Consider the following 22,570-nt stretch of genomic DNA (forward strand, 5'->3'; position numbering starts at 1 on the left):
GTTAATGAAATTATTACACTTCAGATCTAAATCATAATACCTTATGATTTATAAACCCTAATTCATAGTCAGTGATGGAATTGAACATTCTATCTGGTAAGATTGTAACATATTAATCGTGATGATCTATCTTAATCATGGAAGTGGAAACTTCTTATTGATATGTTGGTGTGATTACAATACACTTAATTAGACCATGTGAGTTGTTATTCTATAAGCTAGTGGCAATTGGATAACTTGAACTTACGACTGCTTTGACTCTTAATCTTGAGAGGAATGTGAAGTCAAGTGTGAAGTGTAGGTTATTTTGATACATTCATTCAGGAGTGAGATCTTTATGGTCAAAATTTCAGCATATTGGATGGTCATATGTAACATTGGATGAATACTACTCAAAATGAAATCCATAATCACTTTGATTGGAATCAAAGAGATGCATTATCTCCTTGAGATAAAATTAATAGGAATTGATTTTTCTAAATCTCAGGCCTGAATATTTTAGTAAAAAGTTACTAAAATTAAATGTACTTGGTGAAATATGATTTCAAGAGTATGAGAATAATCAAGAGATTAAATTGGGGAAAGAAATAGTAAAATAAAAGTGTACATGACTTTAATTTCACTATGAATATTTCATGGTAACATAAAACAAGCCATAATAAGTTGAGCTATGTCCTGTGGGCTTGATTAAATAGAGAGAGAGAGATGCAGGGTGGCGTAGTGGGTTCGCAATAGCAAACAACAACAGAATCAAAACTCTTTTTAAACCAAAATTGTATCAAGAAATCAAGGAAAAGGGATCGAAAATCACTTATAGAGTGTTAATAAATTAATCAAAATACATAAACTTTGCCTCTTACATATTAGGTTTGCTGTATTTATAACAATAAGTAAACTTAGAGCAAAAGTAAACCTAAGCCGCCTATTATGAAAATTTCTAGAATAATAAAGAAAATTATAGCAATTAAATAAAATCCTAATTTAAATAACGTAAATAATAAAATAAAATATATTTTATTGCTGTATTATTTGATTTGCTAGAGTAAAATATTCATTAAAGTCCCCAATAGGGCAATAAAGTTTTTCCCTCTACTTGGATTCTTACCTTTATTTCCGTCCAGTTTTCAATCTTCCATTTGCAGCTCCGGTTTTGACCTAGTAAACATCGAAGTTAGCCAAAACTCGTGAAACATGACTTTGTAAATCTTTGAATTGGCTTTCTAACACCACCAAGCTTTCTCAAATTCGATATCCAAAACTTGAGATATGACCTTTTTAGGAAAATTCATCGAGCGCTTGCATCAGAGATAGAGAGAGAGAGAGAGAGGGGGGGGGGGGGGGGGGGGGAGAGAGAGAAATAAGGTGTCATTTTCAAACTTTGCATAAGAAACTTCAGCCAGGCTGAACTTGCAACGAGCTGTCTACATTGCGTCTATCGTTCAGTTGGCATAGGAAGGTAAAAACCATACATCTGAACATTGTAAATTTCACCATGTCCACCTACCTCCCTAGCTCCTATCTATCTATCTATCTATCTATATATATATATATATACACACAATCTCCATCAACCATGGCCTTAATGAATTTGATGATATCACTTCTCTTTCTGGGATTAGTGCTTACCATTGTCTTCTCCAACAACGCCATTCTAGAAAGCAACCCTGAAGACATCATCACCTCCGACGTCCCACTGAATAATAATATTGGCGGGAAGAAGCTTTTAAATTACACGGCGGTAATATTGCGGAGTGACGACGTTGTCGACCAAATCATTCATGCCTATCAACTAACAAAAGCTAGGATGGCTCACTATCCCCGCCATGCTTTCTTCCTATTATGAAGTTGATCCAACTTATGTTGTTCTTTATTTATTTATTATTTTTCTTTTTCTTTTTTTAATTAAATAAAGAAAGGGTTACTGGAAAGGGAAGAAAGAAGAAACTGGTGATCCTAAAAGCAAAAATTGGCTGATTGTGTTGTTATTTATTATTTATGCAATAAGTTGATTGAGTAAATGACTGTTACATAATATTGATGATGTGACAGTGAAAAATTAGCTTTTGGATCAACAATGACTTTGTAATAAAAAATTAATGGCTGATTTTTATTGCCATGTCATTCTAATTGTATGACAGCTATGCGATTAGTTCAGCTGGAAAAAAGAGTTAATTTTCATTGAGTTATTACATACAAGTGTAAGTTCATTTTAGAATGTAGTACTACTGCATAGCTTCATTTTCCAAACCGGCATTTTTTAAGTGTTAAGGCCTTGTTTGTTAAACACTTTCAACCCCTTCCCCTCCAACACTATAATTGATGTGATAGTGTTAGAATTTTTTTGTATTAAAAAGTGGAAATATTTTGTTTTGTAGTGAATTTTTTTATTTTAATAGTAGTAAAAAGTAAACAATGTGATATAAAAAGTAATAATATTTTAGTGTTGATTTTTTTGAAAAAATGAAGTGAATAGTATTGAGGGAAGGAGAAAGTGTTTAAATCTCATTCTCTTTCCTAATTGTAGTAAAAACTCTCAAAATGCCCCTTGCAATGGTGCTATCCTTACCATTATTTTATTTTTTTTATATGAAAAAAAGGATTTATCTTTCATATCTTTCCCCTCTTTTTCTCATGATATTTATTTGAAACAACATTTAAATGACTTTCTCTTTTCTCTTTTTCCTTTCTTTTTCCCGTTACATTTATTTGAAAGAATATTTAAATGGTATAGAAAAATGATAATGGAAGCTATTGTGGAGTTTATTTAAATAAAGAAGCAAAAAGTAGTTTGATTCTCTAAATTTAAAGAAAATCTAAGAAAAATTGTTACTAATTTACTAGTACTCTTAACTTTTGGATTGATTCTATTTAGATTTGAACGGAATGCACCTGTTTGTCACTTCATCCAAAGTTCAAGGGGTTAAATAAAAAGTTGAAAAATTAAATTCTTTATTTATGGTATGTTTGTAATTTAAAATAACTGTGTTACATGACAAGTACGATTAGAACATGACGTGTTAGACCATCGTTGATACTTGAAACCAAATGAAAATTCAAAGAACTTTATTGTTGAAATTGAAAAACTAGACACTTAATAAAAATTTCAGGAAAACTAAAGGATTAAACATGAATTTTCCCTTTAAGGGTGAGTCCCAAACTTTTCTATTTAATAAATACTAGTTGTTAATTACTCATTTTGTTTTCATTTCTCTTTTTTTGTAAAAGAAGAAAGAAATTATATTTTCTCTTGGCAACCAAGAATGCAGGAAAGCAAATTTATTTTCTGCTTTTCAATCCTCTCTTTCGTCAATCAAACGGAGCCAAGATTCCCTAAGGATGAATTGCCCCATTGATGGCACAATAGTCACCTTAACAACCTTTTAGGGTTGGGTGAACCTTAAATTGGTGAATCTGATTTGCATCCTACAAATTAATTGCTGATTATAAAGACGGGCAACCCTCTATTAATAATAATTGCCTTTGATTTGAGAGTAAAAAAAAAAACCTTATTTGTTGAGTAATTTTAAAAGTCCTTCTTATGTTACTCTTCTGTCCTTTCAAAAATGAGGTGGATTTTAAAATCACCATTTGATCAAAATTAAATAATGATCAATTACAAGTTTAATGGTGATTTTAAGATTCACATCATTCTTAAAAGTGACTTCTAGCCCTACTTTTATTCAAACAGGAAATATTTGTTAACATTCTTAAACTTCACGGACTGAAACCAGGAAAGGGAAAAGACATTAAGATGAACAAGAAAGAACCACACACAAACATCTGTTATGTCAATTTCAGTCTAAAGACATCAGCACCCATACTTTGTACAAACTCCAAATCTGGCCATGAGTTATCAAAGTTGGTTCATTTTTTATTCTTCGTCATCATCTCCAAAGCAACAAGTTATCAGCTAGTGCACTTCAACATTTCAGCCCTGATGGGTTCCCCCTCATAATTATTTCTGCAAAATAAATAAATAAATAAATAAATAAAGAAAGAAGAAAATATTAGATCCTGCCATCCATTTTATGAGAACACCAGAAGAAACAGAAAAAGAAAAGCAGAAACGTAGGAAAAGATTTAAGTGGAACCAAACTATTCAAGTGCCCAAGATCATCCAAGAGAAAGACTTGTCCTGTGTCAACGCATAAATCAAACAAAAATTTACAGCTAGAATGCATACAGGTATCATTGCACGGTGCAACAGCTATTATATTATCTAAACGAACAAGGCTATATCATTTGGCTTAAATTGAATGGGGTGGGGTTGTGGGAGAGGGCAACAGAACCTTGAATAAAGAGGAAGAAGGCACAATTTATGTTTTCCGGAACTTTTAAAACTTGATCATGATTGGTTTCCAAGAAAAAAGGACAAGAAACAATTAAAGCTAATACTAAGGGAACTAAAAACACAGCAGTCCAAGAAAAGAGGGGAGAAAAGAAAAAAGGCTTGGAACTCCTCCCTTGTCTGTTCTTGGTTCTCGAAAGTTCTATCATTTCGATCCCTCCACAAGCACCACATAAAGCAAGAAGGCACTATCTACCACAAAACAACACTCAGAGAGCGACCACCCATCCATCAGCAGCCAAACAAATCAATCACCCAATTAGGCATAACCTAGGACATCCCAAAGCAACTAAAGATGGCATTCCATAAGGAGCATGCAACCTCACAATGGAGAATGAAATGGTCCACGGACTCCCCATTCTATTTGCACAAACAACACCAATTGACCACGATGACATGCCTCTACTTAAGATTGTCCATGATAAGAATTTTCTCTAGAGCCGCCGATCAAATGAAAAAACCACTTTCAAGGGAACCTTTATCCGCCAAATAATCTTCCAGGGGGAAATGAGAAGCATCTTTACAAGTAAGGATCTTGTAAAAGGAGCCAACGTTAAACTTTCCTTTGTGAGACAAGGCCCATGAAAGCTTATCTTCCCCTTCCCTTCTCACTCTAGAGGAATACAATAAGGTGTAGAAGGAAGCCAAAACATCCACTTCCCAATTGCGAGCCGCACGAATAAAGCTAACATTCCACCTAAAGGATACACTAGAGGAGTCCAAATTAACTGCAACAGACTCACAAGAATGATGTTATATAAATCCGAGAAAGCTTCCTTGAGGGTCATCTCTCCACACCACACATCATCCCAAAATTTGATCTTGGACTCATTTCCCAACTCAAATCTGGTATGGCTACAAAACAACCACCACCCCCTCCTAATATTCTTCCAAATCCCCACCCCATGCGCCCCAGGGAGATCAATAAAACACCACCCGCCCCAAGCACTACCAAATTTAGCATCCACAACAACTTTCCACCATGCCTCTCTCATGCACATAACGCCACAACCACTTTCCTAAAAAGGTTGTATTCAACAACTTCAAGTTTTGAATCCCCAATCCTCCCTAAAAAATAGGAGAGCAAACCTTGGTCCAGCTAATCAGGTAGTCTTTAAATTCTTCACCAAACTCTCCCCATAAAAAATCTCGTTGGAGCTTCTCTACACGATTTGTCACTCCAACAAGAATGGGGAAAAGAGAAAAGTATGTAAGTAAGTTGGAAAGAGTGCTCTTAATAAGGGTAACCCTACCACCATTAGATAGATACATCATTTTCCAGATAGCCAACCAATGCTCAATCTTTTCTACAATGCCATCTCAAGTAGACTTCGCCTTGTAACAAGCTCCCAGTGGAAAACCAAGATACTTCAAGGGGAAAGAGGAAGCTCCACGATCCAAAATGCTAGCCAACCCATCCACACCCACATTACCCACAGGAACCAACACTAACTTGGCCAAATTAACCTTTAACCCAGAAACAACTTTAAAACATAAGAATAAACCCCACAAATAGCAAAGATGATCATGGTTGGCCCCACAAAAAACCAAAGTATCATCCACGAACAAGAAGTGAGAAATATTAACCACACCAGAGGGCCTAGAACCCACAAAGAAGCCTGAGAGAAGACATCTGTCAACAGTAGCAGTAATCATTCTACTCAAAGCTTCCATGACAATTGGCTTAACCCACAAGAACTATTGAAGAAACCGGACGGAGTGCCATTACCAAACACTTGCTTGTTCCAGCTTTTAAGTTCAAACTTAAGGCCTTCAATTTTTTAGCCAAGATGAAGCTAGGAGAGCCTTGAAAACAATTAGACGACCACCATTGCCTCACCCTATCCACAAACACATCAGCCTTCAACCACATATTCTGAAACTTAAATGGTATTTTGCCCCCCTTGAATACCACACCACAATCAAGGAGAATAGGAAAATAGTCAAAGCACAATCTAAGAACCATCTTCTACAACAAACCAGGATACTTAGCTTCCCTATCCGGAGAAGCAATAAACCTATCAAATCTTGACCAAGAGGAATTATTGGACCATGTAAACAACCCCATTGCAGGGGGAGATCCATGGAACCCTGCTCTGACATCAGCAAGATTCCATCAGAATCCCACTAGAAGCTAAATAACACCAATCAACATGTTGACAACCCCACAAGCTTCTCAATAAACTGCTAGAAATAAGCTTTAGTTTAGTTTCCTGCAAGCAAATAATGTTTGCCTTCCACTACCTTAAAATATTTCTGACCGTCAACCTCATGCTACCCTCATTTAACCCTCTTACATTCCACGAAAGCAATTTTGGCTTCATAATAAACCACTTTGAGCCCTCGCCTTTTTCCTCCCACGTGAAGCACTTCCACTGTGTGTCATAATTGATGGAAGAGAACAAACTATTAGGTTCTCTCATACCTCTTTTTAATGCCAAAAGGAAAAAAGGATAGTCCAAATATTGGCAAAAGCTCAGGATGCCCAACTACCAGACAAAATGAACAACCTGAGTATTAAATACAAAATAGAGAACCCAAGCAACTATGTCTTCCCATTGTGTAACATCCTGGTCCATATTGAGAAGATGAGAAGTAGCCTACATAGAGTGGGTAGTTTGTAAACATAGTCATGAGAGCTAAGTCTCATATTGCCTAGTTACTAGGTGAAACTAGGCTTTATAATGAATTATAGGGAAGCTCAAAATTGACTAGTCTTTTTGGAGTGATAGCGCAGATGTGGCTAGTACTTTTCCTTAGGTCGTTACACACTGTGAGGCAATACTTGATCATCCCCATCATTACCATACTTTTACTAGTTCAGTTTTGTGTGTGCAATTATGTTTGTTAAGAAGATGCCTATCTTAGCAAACAAATTAATATGATTTTTATGACTTGATGTTCTTGGTTCAACCTAGATGACAACAATACACTTCTGTCACTGGCCATTGCAACACCTACTCCATTATATGTTGATTTCCCTCTCTTTATATGTACATGAGTGGGTTTATGTGTCCATATATATGTGTGTTTGTAATGAATGTATATACATATTATAGGATAAGCATATAGACTCGAGATTTGCTTGTTTAAGATTCGAGTTAATTTATCTAATTACTCAAATAATAAATCTTAACAATAATTAAATAACTAATAATTAGTTTAGATTTAAGAAAAAAAAAAAAAAAACAATCACAACATTTACTTTACATATGGAGTGAATATGTTAATTAAGTAATTTGTGAACAAGCTCAAACCAAGCTTGAACATTCAATATTCTGCTCTACTCGACTCAATTATAGCCCTATAACTGCACATTCATATAACAGGCACTTGGAACCCCAATTCTTGATTTCACTGCTAGGTAAAGTAAGAAAATAAATCAAAATTTTTAAAATATGAAACTTTACAGGGAGAATTACAACCCAAGAGGAGACAACTTCATTTTCTGACCCTAAAACAACTATGTGGCATTTTAGCAGAAATTTTGATTTATGGAAACAAAATCCAAGCACACCATTATTCAGATAAAAAAGAGCATATCATATTCTGTCCACAAACTCTGAGCTTCTACGAAACCTAGTGAGCAATAAACATGCCGTGCAGAAGGAAAATTCCGGTGACAATGAAGTTAGCCAGCTTGTTCAGTTGATCTCAAGATTTTAAATGCGCTCAAAAGCAAATCTAAACTCAGGAATCCGGATCAACACAAGAGCTAAGGGCTCATTTGGTTGCAGATTCGCAATTATTCACACGTTTTTCTGTTTATTTTTTATTTCATTTTATTTTATTTTTAGAAGCGAAAGTTGACAATCAGAAATTGCATCCGAGTCATTAACCCTGGAAAAACTTTAGAAACAGAGCAACATATAATAACATAAGCCTCCATATATTTTTGCAAGAATGATGTGGAGGGTCCATACCTTGTCAGCATTCTCTTTCTCTTTCTCAGCTTTCTCTTTCTCTGCTCTCTCTTTCTCACCCATTCTCTTCAGTTTCTCCAACCTCTCCCTCTCCATTTTCTTCGCACAAAGAAACAAATCGGTTGATCAATGGTCAAGAACGAAGGGAGACAAAGCCAAACAAGAAAGTGATTACAGAAACGAAAAATGAATTGATTAGAACTGCTTGGTTACTGAGAAAGCTGAGACAAAAGAAAAAATCATATAGTTTTCCACTGTCAAAAAAAAAAAAAAAAAAAAGAAGGAAAAGCAAAATATATTACACTAGAATAGGACGAAAAATTAAACTGAGGCTGATGATTTTGAGAAAGGCTCAGAAAAAAAAAAAAACAAACAAACAAACAAACAAACAAAATCTAAAGTTCAAAGAGGCTAAGATAAATAATAATAATAAATAAATAAAAAATAAAAAAGTAAGCATTCAATATCAAAATTTCTTCACTTCTCCAAGTTTTTCTCAGCATCCAAACAGAGGTTCGCTTAATATGTTGGACTAGAATCGCTTTGATTGGTTGATGGAAATAATTTCTGAGACAAACAGTAGCGTGATTATTTTTTCCAGCTCTTTCTTCATTTTTCTTCACAAAACAAAGAGAAAAATAATAGAATACCTTGATGTAGACGTTCTCAGCAGCGCGCTCCTCCTCGCCCAGAACCCGGCCCTTGTCGTCGCTGAAGCAGCGTGTTGCACCCCGAGTCGACTCCATCCGACGAGTCACACTCACTGAGAATCGGCTCAGCACGGATCTCATGGCCATTTCACGATTTTAGCTTTTCCTCGTTCCCAGTCAAGTTCCTCGAAAGCAATCTAGAAGCAACCGGGTGTAGTTTCGGCGCACTTGGTTTTGACTTCAAGTGGGGATTAAAAATTGCACCGCTATTTGTCACAAGAAAAATGATTGGCCTTATACTGACAATTTTTGCTCAACTTTTTTCTTGACATTTTTTAAAAATTAAAAAAAAAAAATGAAGTAATAACATTTTTATACGGTCCTTTTTTTAAAAAAAAAAAAAGTGTATTTTTTTTTTTTTAAATGGTCATTATTCCGAAGGAAAAAAATCATTTAATTTTTTTTTAAATGACCTCATAAGAGAAAAATTGAGCCAAAATTATGTCTCTAAGTTGTATATCTATCATTCCTCTCGTTGCAATGGGTTGGGAGGATTTTTTTTTTTTTTTTTTTTAAGTGGGGTTGGGAGGATTTTAGGTCCTTAATTTTGGGCTGACGGATACTATATCTATTTGAAAAATGTTAGGGATATTAAATTTTTTAACAAGAAATAAGTATTAAGATAATGTAAAGATTATTCATTAGAATTTGTTAGAGCATTTTTTTAGAGGAGGTGAATCGCATGTTCTTCCAGAAACTTTGAATCTTTGATCACGTTCTTCGATGCTCCCATAATCACTGCCGAAAATAGTAAGGTGTTGTGAGTTTTAATGTTATTCGCAAGTGCACGAATCGTTTGCAATATAGTTTTTGTAAGCGTGAGGTCGAATTCACAAGGAATTGTGTTCGTATAAATAAACTTTTATCTAAACTAGTTATATTTTAATCTAGTTTCGAAATTTTGGGGTTTTGTTAATTGAAAATAAACAAAAATATATGAAACAAAATGAAATTAATCAATGGATAAAATACTAAAGTATTAGAATTAGCCCCCACAAACTCATAACAACAACTGTCATGTTCATTAATATTTTTCAACGTTTCAAACGACATATTTTATGCATGTTCTATTTTTGCAAAATAAATGTATCAAAACATCCAAAGTATTCGTTTTTTGAACAAATCACAAAGGATATCTGGTTTAGTTTAAATCATCCAATGTATCCGTGCTTTGCACAAATCATAAGTGATATACAAATTAAACCAAAAGATCTTATGTATTTGTTGGACAAAAGACAATGAATATCCAATATTTAAGCAAATAAACTAAGCAATCAATTAAAAGTGATCAACAATTAATTGAATATAAACAGAACAATGAGAAATATAATTCATATAACTGGAAAAATGTCAATTTACATGAAAGTTATCAGTTGCTAATCATTTGTGAGGCTTCATCCTCAACCTTAGTTGAGGAGTTTAGCCTCTCATGAAAATGAAAGAAAATACAACAATGTAGAAATTCATAGAGGTTTGAGGCTTACAAATAGAAAAATCTAATTGAAAACCACCAAAAACACTAGAAAACCCTAGCCTTTTCGCTCATATTCTATCCAAAATTCATCCCTAGCAGCCCCCTGGACGGCCTCTGTATGACGGCTCCTAGTTTTCCCATAAAAATATGATATTTATAATGTTAATTAGGGTTTTGACGTTGTCAGGTCAGTCGAGTGCACTCGATCGCACTCGGGTATCAGGTCTCCTGCGATGCAGCGCTTGGGTGCTGCTAGCTTGATGTTGAGTACGAGTGCCCTCGATCCCAAGACGGGTGCGCTCGAGCACACTCGTGCATGAGTTCCTCTTAAGTGGCGCAGTTGCGCTCGTGCGCTGTTATGCCTATACTCAAGCGCAGATGCGCTTAATCGTGCATTTCCAGAAATGCTCTTTTCTCTAATTCTTTCAATCTTTCACATTAAGACCGCAGTTTTTCCTTAACAATCTGCAAAACACTAAAACACCATAAAACTAAGATACAGCTAAAGGCTTAACAAATATAAATTAATAGGCTCAAATATACAATGTTTGGCACTCATCAAATACCCCCAAATTTACATTTTGCTAGTCTCTGAACAAAACAAAACGAAAAATAAAATAAAAGCAAAAAACATAAATCCGCTATCGTAGGAGAGACAATTGCATTTAGCATATGCAACAAGCCTTTTAAACTCCTAGGCATCCTTAGAGGACGAGTGAAGTTTCGTGAGAGTTTAACATAAATGATTCTCACAAACTTTTTTCAGCCCCTATGTTATTGACAAGAATCCATTTCCACACAAACAAATAGTTCTTACTCATGAGCATGCCCCTATTTCTGCCTAACAGGTATTCCATATAAACAAATAAGCTTTTTCTGTTTTTATTTTATTTTTTAATTTTTTTTTCTTTTTTATGGGTTAATTAATACATTCATTTCATCTAAATGCTTCCACTAAATACATTGTATAACAATAATTAAGTCATATATCTCTGGTTAGGGTCACATCCTCACCGATTAATGTGAATATATATATATATATATATATATTAAACAAATAGAAGACAACTAAATTTATGCATGACCCTAACTAATTGCAAACATGACTCAAAGTAAATTTCATTTTATTTATTTAAGGTTTTCCAAATGACAAAATTTTAAATGGCTCTTCCTCCAAATCAAAATATTTTAATTAAATAAAAAGTTCTTGGGTAGATGAATTTATTTTTAAGCTAATATATCCTTATTTAAACAAAATCAAGGAGGTGAAGGGAGCTATAGATTAATATGAGTCTCAAGGTGATGATGATAATGGGATTGCTTATGCTTCTACTAGTTCTGCCAAATGCTCATCACCCTTTCGCTTTTACCCGTCGCCTTGAATCTCTCCCATCACCCCCCGAATTGAATCGTCTACACTATAGGATAGTTGATTATTGCAGAACATATTGCAGAACCAGAAGATGCAAAACTTCTGTTCAATTCTATCCCAAAGCCTTTGTTTTGATGCATGTGTGCCGGTTTGCATTCGACGTTACTACCGTAACCGTGAGGGCTTGATAATGTGAATTTGGTAAAACCTCTCTCTCTTTCTCTATCTTTAGCATTTATTACAGTTTTGAAAACATTTGAAAATTTAATTTATAAAATATTTAAGAAATTTGGGTTTAAAAGATTTTTTTTAAAAAAAAAACACACACACACTCGTAAGTATTTTCCATCTATTTTATAATAGAAGATTCTCATTACCATTCTTGATGCGTGTGACAGGAGTACTTGATGCGGAAGCTAAATATATAGGAAGAAACTTTCGCAAAAGCTATAAGAAGATATATTCGATACTTCTCAATAACATGTTATTGAGAAGTATCGAATAGATTTTATGATCTACTTTGATCAAAATAAAGAATCCTTAATGAGAGTAAAAGGATGAAGCATTAATGAACTTTTTTTTTCTCTTGTTTTTTTTTGACGATGCGGCATGTACTACGTTCAAATAAATACTTTAAATATTATGGACCATGGCACTTTATAAATGTTATTGTACCATTTTTACCATTTTTTTTTAATATTCATGTGATGCGCAAATTATAGAAAGTTGGTATTTTTCAGATTAATTTTTGAATCGACGCACTAAAACATATAATACTCCTCAATGCTTTTTTTTTTTCTTTTTTTTTCAATTTTAATAGCGTAAGTCTTTTGGAAATTTGAAAATGGTTATTCCATTACGTACTTTTTCTCTAGTTTATTAATGCCCCTCCACGGCTCCACCTAGTCAAATATGCTCCATTTTGTGAAGTGACAAATCAGAATACACGTCAACATTTGCCTTTTAATCCGATCCTACATGTCTCCCTTGACACGTAAGCCCAAAATTCACCCGTTTAAGATGATACATTTGGTATTTGATGAAGAGAGATAATATTGCTCTCTTCACTTTCACAGACAAGAATGAACAAAAAAAAAAAAAAAGTTGGGCAAAGGCGACAGTGTTGGATCATGGATAGGCCACATAAGGTCCAAACAGGCCTCTAGGCCCAGCCAACTATACAATCCCACTAAAACCAAGCCCAGGCCGAGACTTAATCGGCCCAACCCGATGCATGGTCAACCCACTGAGGGCATAACAGTCTTTTATCGAGGGTACGATTGTCATTCGGCTATTAAAGAAGACCCACGTTCAACAATGAACGTGGGATTCACCTAGTGTCCACATTCGCCAGAACGTGTCACAGCTGCTAGCACCAAATCAAGACACGTGCACCCGAGAATTACTCGGGAACCCACGTCTGACACAAACGTGGCCGAGCCACCCACTAACGTATTTCACGATCTCATGATCGCAGAGTAACCCACAACCCACGATCCACTTCGCCAACATGGCACACGTGGATCCTCGGCAATGTGGGACTAACTATTCCAAGGAGACAACTGTTACCTGATGCCTATAAAAGGGAAGCTCCAATTCATTATTTGGTAATCTGAAGTTCTCTCACAAGCTCTCTTGCTTATTATTTTCTCCCTCTCAAATACATTACTGACTTAGGCATCAGAGCTATCCTCTACCGGCACATCCCGGCAGCTTTTATTCTATTGTTTGTTATTCTTTTTTCAGCCCGACAACTCCTCAGACATCGTGCCACGTCACTCATTGGAAAACTGTCATCAATAGTGAAGATGACATCTGCAACGGAAAGTTGAAAAAGGCATACAGTAATCCTTGGAGGCATATGTATAAGTGATTCAATCTGGATGCAGTGCAATGCAATTGCAGCCTTCTAGCTCAAGTGAGAACTAATGTAGGACATAAAAGCCCTAAAAGCTAAAAAAAAGAAGAATTTATTTTATTTTTATTGTAAATCATTTCCCGACTAGGATTATTTACACTTTTCTTACTAAGATTATGTTTACTTTGACTACTAGAAGTAGATTTACTTTATTGCACGTATTTCTCTTCTACAAATAGGCTAGCTTATAATATAAAATTCAATCAATTGAATTATTATCAAGTCAGAGAATTTCTCTCAAACAATTTGCAGAGTTTATCTTTCTTTTAAGCCTGCGAGCTTGTTTTATATTTTGGTCAGAAGACGCAGACGCTTCTGATTGTTGTTATTTAGTCTTCTGCTACGTCAATTGGTAAGGAGCATGCTTTATCCTGATCATGGCCAATCAGTGCAACGGTGACAATCCTCATAACAACGCCGCTTGTGAAAGGGAGGGTCTTTCGAGAGCCAAATTCCAAGAGTTCCAGCAAACGACCCAGGAGTTCTAGTAGATGACCCAACATGCATTACACCAGTTGTAAGAGATGATGGAATGCGTGTGGATGGTGTTGGGAATGGTGTCCAAAACTCCAATTGATTGTATAATGTTTTGATTATTATTATAGAATAAAGAAATATACATTTATATTCATGCATGGCATATATGTGTAATTGTATATTGTCCGGTTATATGCATGTGAGATCCCTAAGATGCATTGTATTTGAGTGATAATGTGGGTATCACAGAAAATTATACTCAAAGGTCCTTGCAAATTATAAAACATATTGTTCGTAATCGTAAACGGTACTGAGAACTCCATTAGACTAGAACATATTAAGCGTCAAATGACTTGTCTAGGTCATGAGAAGCAGGTAAGCTTCAAGTAAATATGTTGGGGTATTAGCACATTTATGCTATACACTGAACACGACCACGTGAGTCATCATTTGTTTATATTGTCATAACAAATGATGTACATGTACGACGACTTATAACATTTACTCTAAATCATAAGTAGTTCGTGAACTCATATATGGAGTGTAGGTTACTTAGATGTATCAAAGAGTGAGACCTATCATCAGTGAACAAAGTGACAGTTCATAAACATTGATTCGATTACGGAATGATTCCATGGAGGGGTAACATGCAATAAATAAGTAAACCAAAATGATCAATTGATTAAATGAAAAATACTCATTAGAGTGCAGTTACAATTATTTAGTGGGATTAACTGTGATTAAATAGAGTCATGTGACATGGTCTAGGAAAGATGGAAAAGTATCCTCTCCATTTCAAATCCCATCCATTTCCTCCATTTAGTGCATTTTGAAGGGTAGTGCATTTAATGCACTACCATCATTAAAACTTTTGGACAAGACTACCCTTCAAAATGGAGGAAATTGAGGAAATTTGAAATGGAGAGGATCCTTTTTTTATTTTTTGGAAAAAGAAAACTTGAATTCTCATTATATCAACTCAGAGGACACAGATCCAATACGATCCGCCTCAAGAATTCTGCAAATACAATCAAAGGGACAGATCCCCACTCACAATCTAAGTTTTCTGACATCGCCAGACTAGCTAAAGCATGAGCAGCCCAATTGATCTTACGTGGGATATAAACCATCTCCCAGCCCTGCATTCCCAGCAAGGAAAACTTTATGTCGGCCACTAGATGACCTCTATTACTGTCATCCGCTTCTGTGGAATTCACTGCGTCCACCAGCTCCTTGGCATCACTTTCCATTTTCAGGTTTTGGAAACCCAAGCCTTTGCACATTTTAATGGCCATTAAAGCAGCCAAAGCTTCTATGGTTGTGGTATCCAAAAGACCCGGGTGGGACAAACTTTTTGCAGCCACCAAGTGCCCCTGATAATCACGAATGAGAGCCCCATGTCCCAGTCTTCCATGCCTCCTGTCAACTCCTGCATCCCAATTAACTTTATACCACCCGTAGGGGGGAGGTTTCCATTTGAGCGTATCACTACAACCAGGATAAGAACTCCCCTGAGCCATCATTTGCAGAGAGGTAAAGTCTTCCGACGGTTGGAGTGCTTGCTGTAAAACATAGTTTGGGTAGATAAAGGAACCTCCATGCACAAACTCATTCCGCCGATGCCATATCCCACGAGCTACTCCCACAAATTGCTGGAATTCCGCGTCACTACACTTCCGAAGCATGCCATCAACGACCTGGGTAAAATTTGGTCCTGCATACACACTCTTCTGAAATTTTGCATTCCCTGCACTCCAAACATCCCTCGCCGACAAACATTGCCACAAAATGTGGAAGGTAGTCTCAGGCTCGAGATCGCATATGGGACACGTTGGTGTAGAAATAATCTTGTGTCGGGAAAGATTGTCCTGGGTTGGGAGAATCTCATGACATGCCCGCCATAAAAAATTCTTTGCCGCGTTGGGGACATGAAGCTTCCACAGAGAGCGCCATAATCCTCGTGTGCTTACCCGAGAAGACCCTTCGGCCTTAGAAGCCATATCACGCTCTTTTTGGAGATGATAGGCACTTCTCAACGAAAAAACCCCATTAGCCGTGCCGCGCCATATCAGTTTGTCTTCCTAATTCGTGTGGCTTATAGGTATTGAAAGGATTGTAGCAATTTCCTCCCTGGAAAAGAGTTGCTCCAAGAGAAATTGATTCCACCAACGCGTCTCGCCATCTATCAGATTGCTAACAGTAGCTTGAGGATTAAGCATCCTTGGGGGTGATTGCACTTTAAAAGTGGATGGAGTTGGGATCCATCTATCTTCCCAAATCCGCACTAATTGTCCATTCCCGATTCTCCAAAATAGCCCCTCCCGGACTAAATCACACGAGTTTTGGATACTCCTCCATGCAAATGACGGATTGCTCCCTAAAGGAGCATCTAAGATTGAACACCCTGGATGATATTTGTCTGCTATGATGCGTGAGAGTAAACTATCGGGCCTCTTCCACATTCTCTAGATTTGCTTGGCCAAAAGAGCCTTGTTAAAGCAATGTAAATCTCGAAAACCCATGCCTCTCGAAGCCTTTGATAAGCCCATTTTGTTCCAGCTCATCCAGTGGATCCTTTTCTCCTTCTCTTTATGTCCCCAAAAAAAACCTCATCATCAATGAATTGATCTCCAAGCATAAAGATTTTGGGAGCATAAAAAAGCTCATACAATATGTTGGGATAGCTTAGATCACCACCTTCAATAATATCTCCTTCCCCGCTTGAGAGAGGTTGTTGGAAGGAGAGGTAGAGAAAATAGAAACAAGAGGTTGCGTACTATGAGAGGTTGTTGGAAGAGGAGTTAGAGAGTAATGAAAACAGCTGGTGTGAATGAGTAATTTTAGTGCCATAACACATATATATATGATGTGCACGGACATAAAGTATGTGTGTCTGTCAACTAACCTAATCACTGGAGATAAATAACTTATTTGTGTGTCTATCAATCTGCGTGACTTACAAATAAACCAAGAAAATAGAAATAAGAGGTTGCTGACTATGAGAGGTTGTTGGAAGAGGAGTCAGAGAGTAATGAAAACAGCTAGTGTGAATGAGTAATTTTAATGCCATAACACATATATATATGATGTGCGCGAACATAAAGTATGTGTGTTTGTCAACTAACCTAATCACTGGAGATAAATAACTTATTTGTGTGTCTATCAATCTGCGTGACTTACAAATAAACCACATATGTGTGTCTATCAATTAACCTACTCATTCATGAGTAGTGATAGAGGGGCAACTGGCGTGCTTGAACAGTAAGCACGCCAATGACGTTGCACATGCAGTGGCGGAACTAGCCATTTTATAATGGGGGTGCCGCTAAAATTTTTTTGGCGTCCTAAAAATTTTCTCCACCCTAAAAATTTGGTAATTCACACAATATATGCATCACAAAAAATATCTATAAAGTTCATAAATATGTGCTCAAATTGATATATTAGAAATGTAACATGTCGACACTATATCAAAAAGACATAAATACAAAAAAAAAAAATGTCTAGAACTGCACTTTACAGTCTCTTAGAAGTACAAAATCATCAAGTATCGAACCTAAATCGAAGCTCTCATCAATTTCTCTTTCAATATAGAGAACTAAACTATTTGCAAGAAAATCATCCTCCATTTTGTTGCGAAGTCGTGTTTTAACAATTTTCATTATTGAAAATGCTCGTTCGGTAGTTGTTGTAGATTATGTGGAGAGGCAAGGGAGGTCATTTTGACCCCCTTGGCCGTGTACTACAATGTCTGGGATTTTTAATCCCAGTCCCACATGGTTTGTAACTCTTTTCTCTCATGCGATCCCAATATTATAAATAGAGGTCCAATTGAGAAGCAAAAGGGACACAACACATAATTCAACATAAGAATTGAAAAGCACTCTTCTCCCTCAATAGTGAATACACGGCCTAGGGAGAAATTCTCTCTCTAAGTTTTGCTTCTAGTTTTCTCTAGTTCTTGAGAAAACTTTGTGAGCCCACACTCATAGTTATATTCAGTCATCAAAGAGAAGATCTAATGGAGGAATTTTCTCCTCAATTGTTCGAAGATCTTGAAGTTCTTGATGAACTTCAATGTTATCAAGAAGTTCTTTATGAACACAATGAAGAACATCAAGATGCATGTCCATCAAGTTCATGAAGAACACGAAGAACGCAAAGAACTGAAGAACGCAATGAGTATTGACTTATACCTAGAGTTCGCAAGCATGCTAGAGCTTCAACTACTTAGCCCCACACCCTGGGAAGAACGGATGCATACTCCTATGCCACAATGCCTAGGAGAGGCCAAAGCTACATGTAAGTAATCTAACTTATGTGTTTGTTCTTGAATCTAAACATGTTTATACTGATGGTAAAATTTCTTGGAGATTATTATGTTTTATTCCGCTGCGTAAAAAGAATTTTTTTTGAAATTTACGCAAACGATCCCAAGAACTGGTATCAGAGCCATCTTCCAAAAAACATGGTGTTTTCGGCTTTTGTTTTTCCAAAAGGCTCCAAATTTTTTGATTGATGGCTCCAAACCATAAAACATGTTTATTACCATGTAAGGTTATGATATGGAACATTTCAAGTCAAACGGAGCACGTTTGGTTTTTTATTTTTAACTTACCTGCTAGAAGAGTATTGTTGTTTTTCATAGAAAGGGATACTGTTATTACGAATTTTTCTGGGATGTTTAGATAAGTCCTAAAAATATTTGGGCACTTATTTTGATATGAAAAATCCGTGATTGACGCAATGGTTTGAACAGATTCGTATTTCGATCTACATTGAAAAAGTTAGAGTGCGTTCTTTATTGGTCGACGAATCTGGAATTTTTGAAATTTCTGCAATGACTATTTTAACTTGAATTTTTAGCATGACATGTGAGTGCTTAAAAATTAAAGTAGGAATTTACTTTCGCATGTAAAGATGTTGGTTGACACATTGGAAAAGTCAAAACAGTGTTTTGAATTTTTTCCTCAACACTTCAGCAATGGCATAGCAAAGATTTTGGTTCGGGGAGTCAATTTATTTCTTAAGAAAAAATTTCACAAAACCCTCATCAATTTTCATGCATTTGAAATTATCCCCCTAATGTTCAAAAAGGTTGAATTCAAGGTATCTCTAGCTTTCAATTTTTTGCAGTGTCCCCTCTGTTAGAATATTCTATAAAATCTTGTCAAAATTTTCAAAATGCCATTTTTTTTTATTAAAAAAATTACAAGTATTAATTCAGGTGTAGGTATTTTTGCGAATTCCGTTAAATCTTGGCCAATGCCTAAATATTTGAAATTTTTTATTTTTAAAAAAAGAGAGGATATTTCGGAAATTTTGATAAGATTTAATGGAAAATCATAACGAAATGAAAACATTGCAAATAATTGAAAGTTTGATACTATAAATTGAGAGTTTTTGAACATTGGGAAAATGTCAAAACAGGTAGAAGTTCAAGGGGTTTTGTGAAAATTTTCATTTTTTTAATTACTAAATAAAAAACTAAAATTGAACAAATCTTTTTTATATAAAATGAATCTATCTCTAAATTTTAATGGTATGTATGAGGTTAATAGTCCTTAGATTAGCACTTGAATGGCAATCAGACATTTTTTTCTTAAGTAAAGATCTACTCACATATTGGTTAAATCTACATCAATACGAGTTCATTTAGAATTTGGTTAAAACTTTGTAGAATCATTGTTGTTCTTCATAACTACAATTATATCTCATACATACAACTAATATATATATATATATATATATATATATATATATATATTAAAAAAACTAATTTAAAAGAATAATTTAAATATAAAACTTAACCAAATGTAAAAGTTTGACTACGTACCTACAAATTTTTAAGAAAAAGTAGAAAAAATTATTTGAATTAATAATATGAATTATTGAAGGCTTGATTTGAATTGTAGTTTTTATTTTTCCCAGGCATATATGTTGCATTGTATTGTATTTTACTTTTTGTTTGGCTACATACATGGGTTTGCAATGTTAGACTTTAAATGTGATAGGTTTAAAGTTGGCACAAATTTCAAAAAACAAAAGTTAAAAATGGGGCCTTTATTTCGTGCATTTCATAGTTTTTTTGAAGTGTCAAACAGTCAAAACCAATATTAGTAAAACAGTGTGTTTTACATCGCTTAATATGAGTTTGTGATTTCATAATAATGGAAGTTTATAGCGCTCTAGTGATTTTATATTACTGTAGTAAACATGTGGTAGAAGAATAAGAATATGTTACAATTGCTTCCAATCACTCTACCTTTTGAACTTATGGTGTTTCAGTTAATTTCCTTTTTCGATTGAGCGAGTGAGTAAAAATTCGAAGAAAAAACGTTTAAGGAGTTTTCAGTTTTGGCTCGTTGACTCAGAGATTTATAATATATTTACCTAAATTTTAAATAGCAATTGTTCTTCACATGTTCATCTTAAAGTTGTTCTGGCTTAGAAATTTTAATTTTTTGTTTAGCAATATTTTATTTGCATATCTATTCCCAACATTTAGAGCTCAAAATTTATCATTTTCACCTCCAAAACCCAATTTCAAGTTATCATCAGCGATTTTCTAGAAATACTTATTTCTTTTAGGGGCAGCTAATGTTTCTTGTTTCTCTATTCATGGTTCCTTTTCTCTGTAGTACTCTTGTACCTTATAACCAAGCACTTTAATAAGTTATTCCATGCATTTTTGGAATATTTTGTCATTATCTTATGTGATTTAATTTCTTAGGCGTTACATGGGCATTATGACATTAGTGGTAGTTATAGGGAAGGAAAAATCTCCCCATCCCAATAGCTTTTAACGATCTTCTTAAAATATATTTCACTTTATCTTTTTAGCTCAGATAATTTCGAATTACTATTATGAATGAGAGAAAATAATGATATTTACTAGGCTAGGCATTTAGTCCTTTTGAATAAAGAGGCGAGTTTGCTGCCACCCTTGAACGTGTAGGCCAAGAATTCATGTGATGTTTATACAAAGTTACCATATATTAATAATTATCACATCACTTTAAGTTCGTTTCATTCCTCTCCAAAGTCATATAACTCAACTGATGATATTGATATATTCTATTATGTTTAGATGTCTCTTCATAATCCCTAATACCCTTTTTTTTTTCTATCAAAGTTCACCCTTTGTAACATTTGAATAAAACTATATTTAGGTGAATGTCATACACTATAGCATTTTCATTGCTTAATTAAGCACCAAATCGATACATTCATTCTCATTATAAGCCATATATCTTAATGTGATCAAATCAATTTATTCATTTACTCAATTGTCTCTTAATAATTGCAAAAAGGATTTTTCTATAATTTTTATTTTCCAAAAAAAAGGGGCATGTTTTATTAATAACTTCCATATTCTCTTTTCATATATGAATAATAATTATTTGAACATGATGTATTTATCATATTTTTGCAATTAAATATTTTATTTCAAAACCCTTTTAAATGGGTTCATTGATCTAACATATTGTTGCTATTGGATCATCCATTTTTCACTTGTTCATTTACTTTTGCTAAATATATCGGGTTAACATTAAATATTAATATGATACCATGCGATTCTTGCCAAAAGGTATTACTTGAACTAAAAGCCATTCAATTGAAAAGAGATCATACTTTCAGCAATCCCACTAACCAAAACTTGTTTGAATAAAATTGATGCAAGAACAAATCAATTCTCAGGCTAAATTTTCTTATTGGAAGGGTGTCTTATCATTCAAGTTCCTATAAAAGGTTAAAGGATACTAAGCCTTGCCTTATAATTTTGGAGAAAAGATATGGCTATGAAATGTATTGGAATACTTATGGCCATTATGATGGAGTTGTTTATCCTTATTAAGGTTAAAATACAAGCTAATAACCTTGACAAGACCTCTTTCACTCATTCAGTTCCCATCATGATTCCTGATTTCTCTGAACTTGATAAAGTTCAAATCCCAAGGCATAAAATACAAGAGCCATGGCATGGGCATCAGGATCCAAAGCAAAAAACGCTTAGTTGCATTACAAAAGAATATGAACGTTGTAAGGAAATACATAAGCCAATTCATGAACAAGAAGCTGCCTTTGGTGATTGTCTCTTTACGGGTTTTGCAGTATGCCTCAATAGTCGCGGTCATGAGCGATCAAGTGCTATTGTAAGTTGCATACGTAATTGCTGGGATGACTACATGCTTCATCCCCCACCTATTTATATAGGTTGTTTGAAAGAGTGTTATGAAACACATGTCAAGAACCACGGTCATAAAAACCACTCACACAATCCATGAGAAATTAGATCTGGTAAAGATTTCCTAACTACTCTCCCTATTTCTTTGTTCATTGAAAGA

General features: G+C 34.9%; 1 protein-coding gene across 1 annotated transcript; it reads right to left on the reverse strand.

Annotated features, from left to right (window-relative positions):
* Positions 1 to 3,722: 3,722 nt before the first annotated feature.
* On the reverse strand, positions 3,723 to 9,195 carry LOC132165038 (F1F0-ATPase inhibitor protein). Its single transcript, XM_059575550.2, has 3 exons — positions 8,922 to 9,195; positions 8,272 to 8,370; positions 3,723 to 3,961 (listed from the first exon to the last, which is right to left on the reverse strand). Exons 1-3 carry the CDS (start codon positions 9,066 to 9,068, stop codon positions 3,956 to 3,958), a joined length of 252 nt encoding a protein of 83 aa, XP_059431533.1. The 5' UTR covers positions 9,069 to 9,195; the 3' UTR covers positions 3,723 to 3,955.
* Between the last annotated feature and the right edge of the window lie 13,375 nt (positions 9,196 to 22,570).

Source organism: Corylus avellana, chromosome 2 (assembly GCF_965113065.1).
Source record: "Corylus avellana chromosome 2, dhCorAvel1.hap1.2, whole genome shotgun sequence".
Taxonomy (NCBI): domain Eukaryota; kingdom Viridiplantae; phylum Streptophyta; class Magnoliopsida; order Fagales; family Betulaceae; genus Corylus; species Corylus avellana.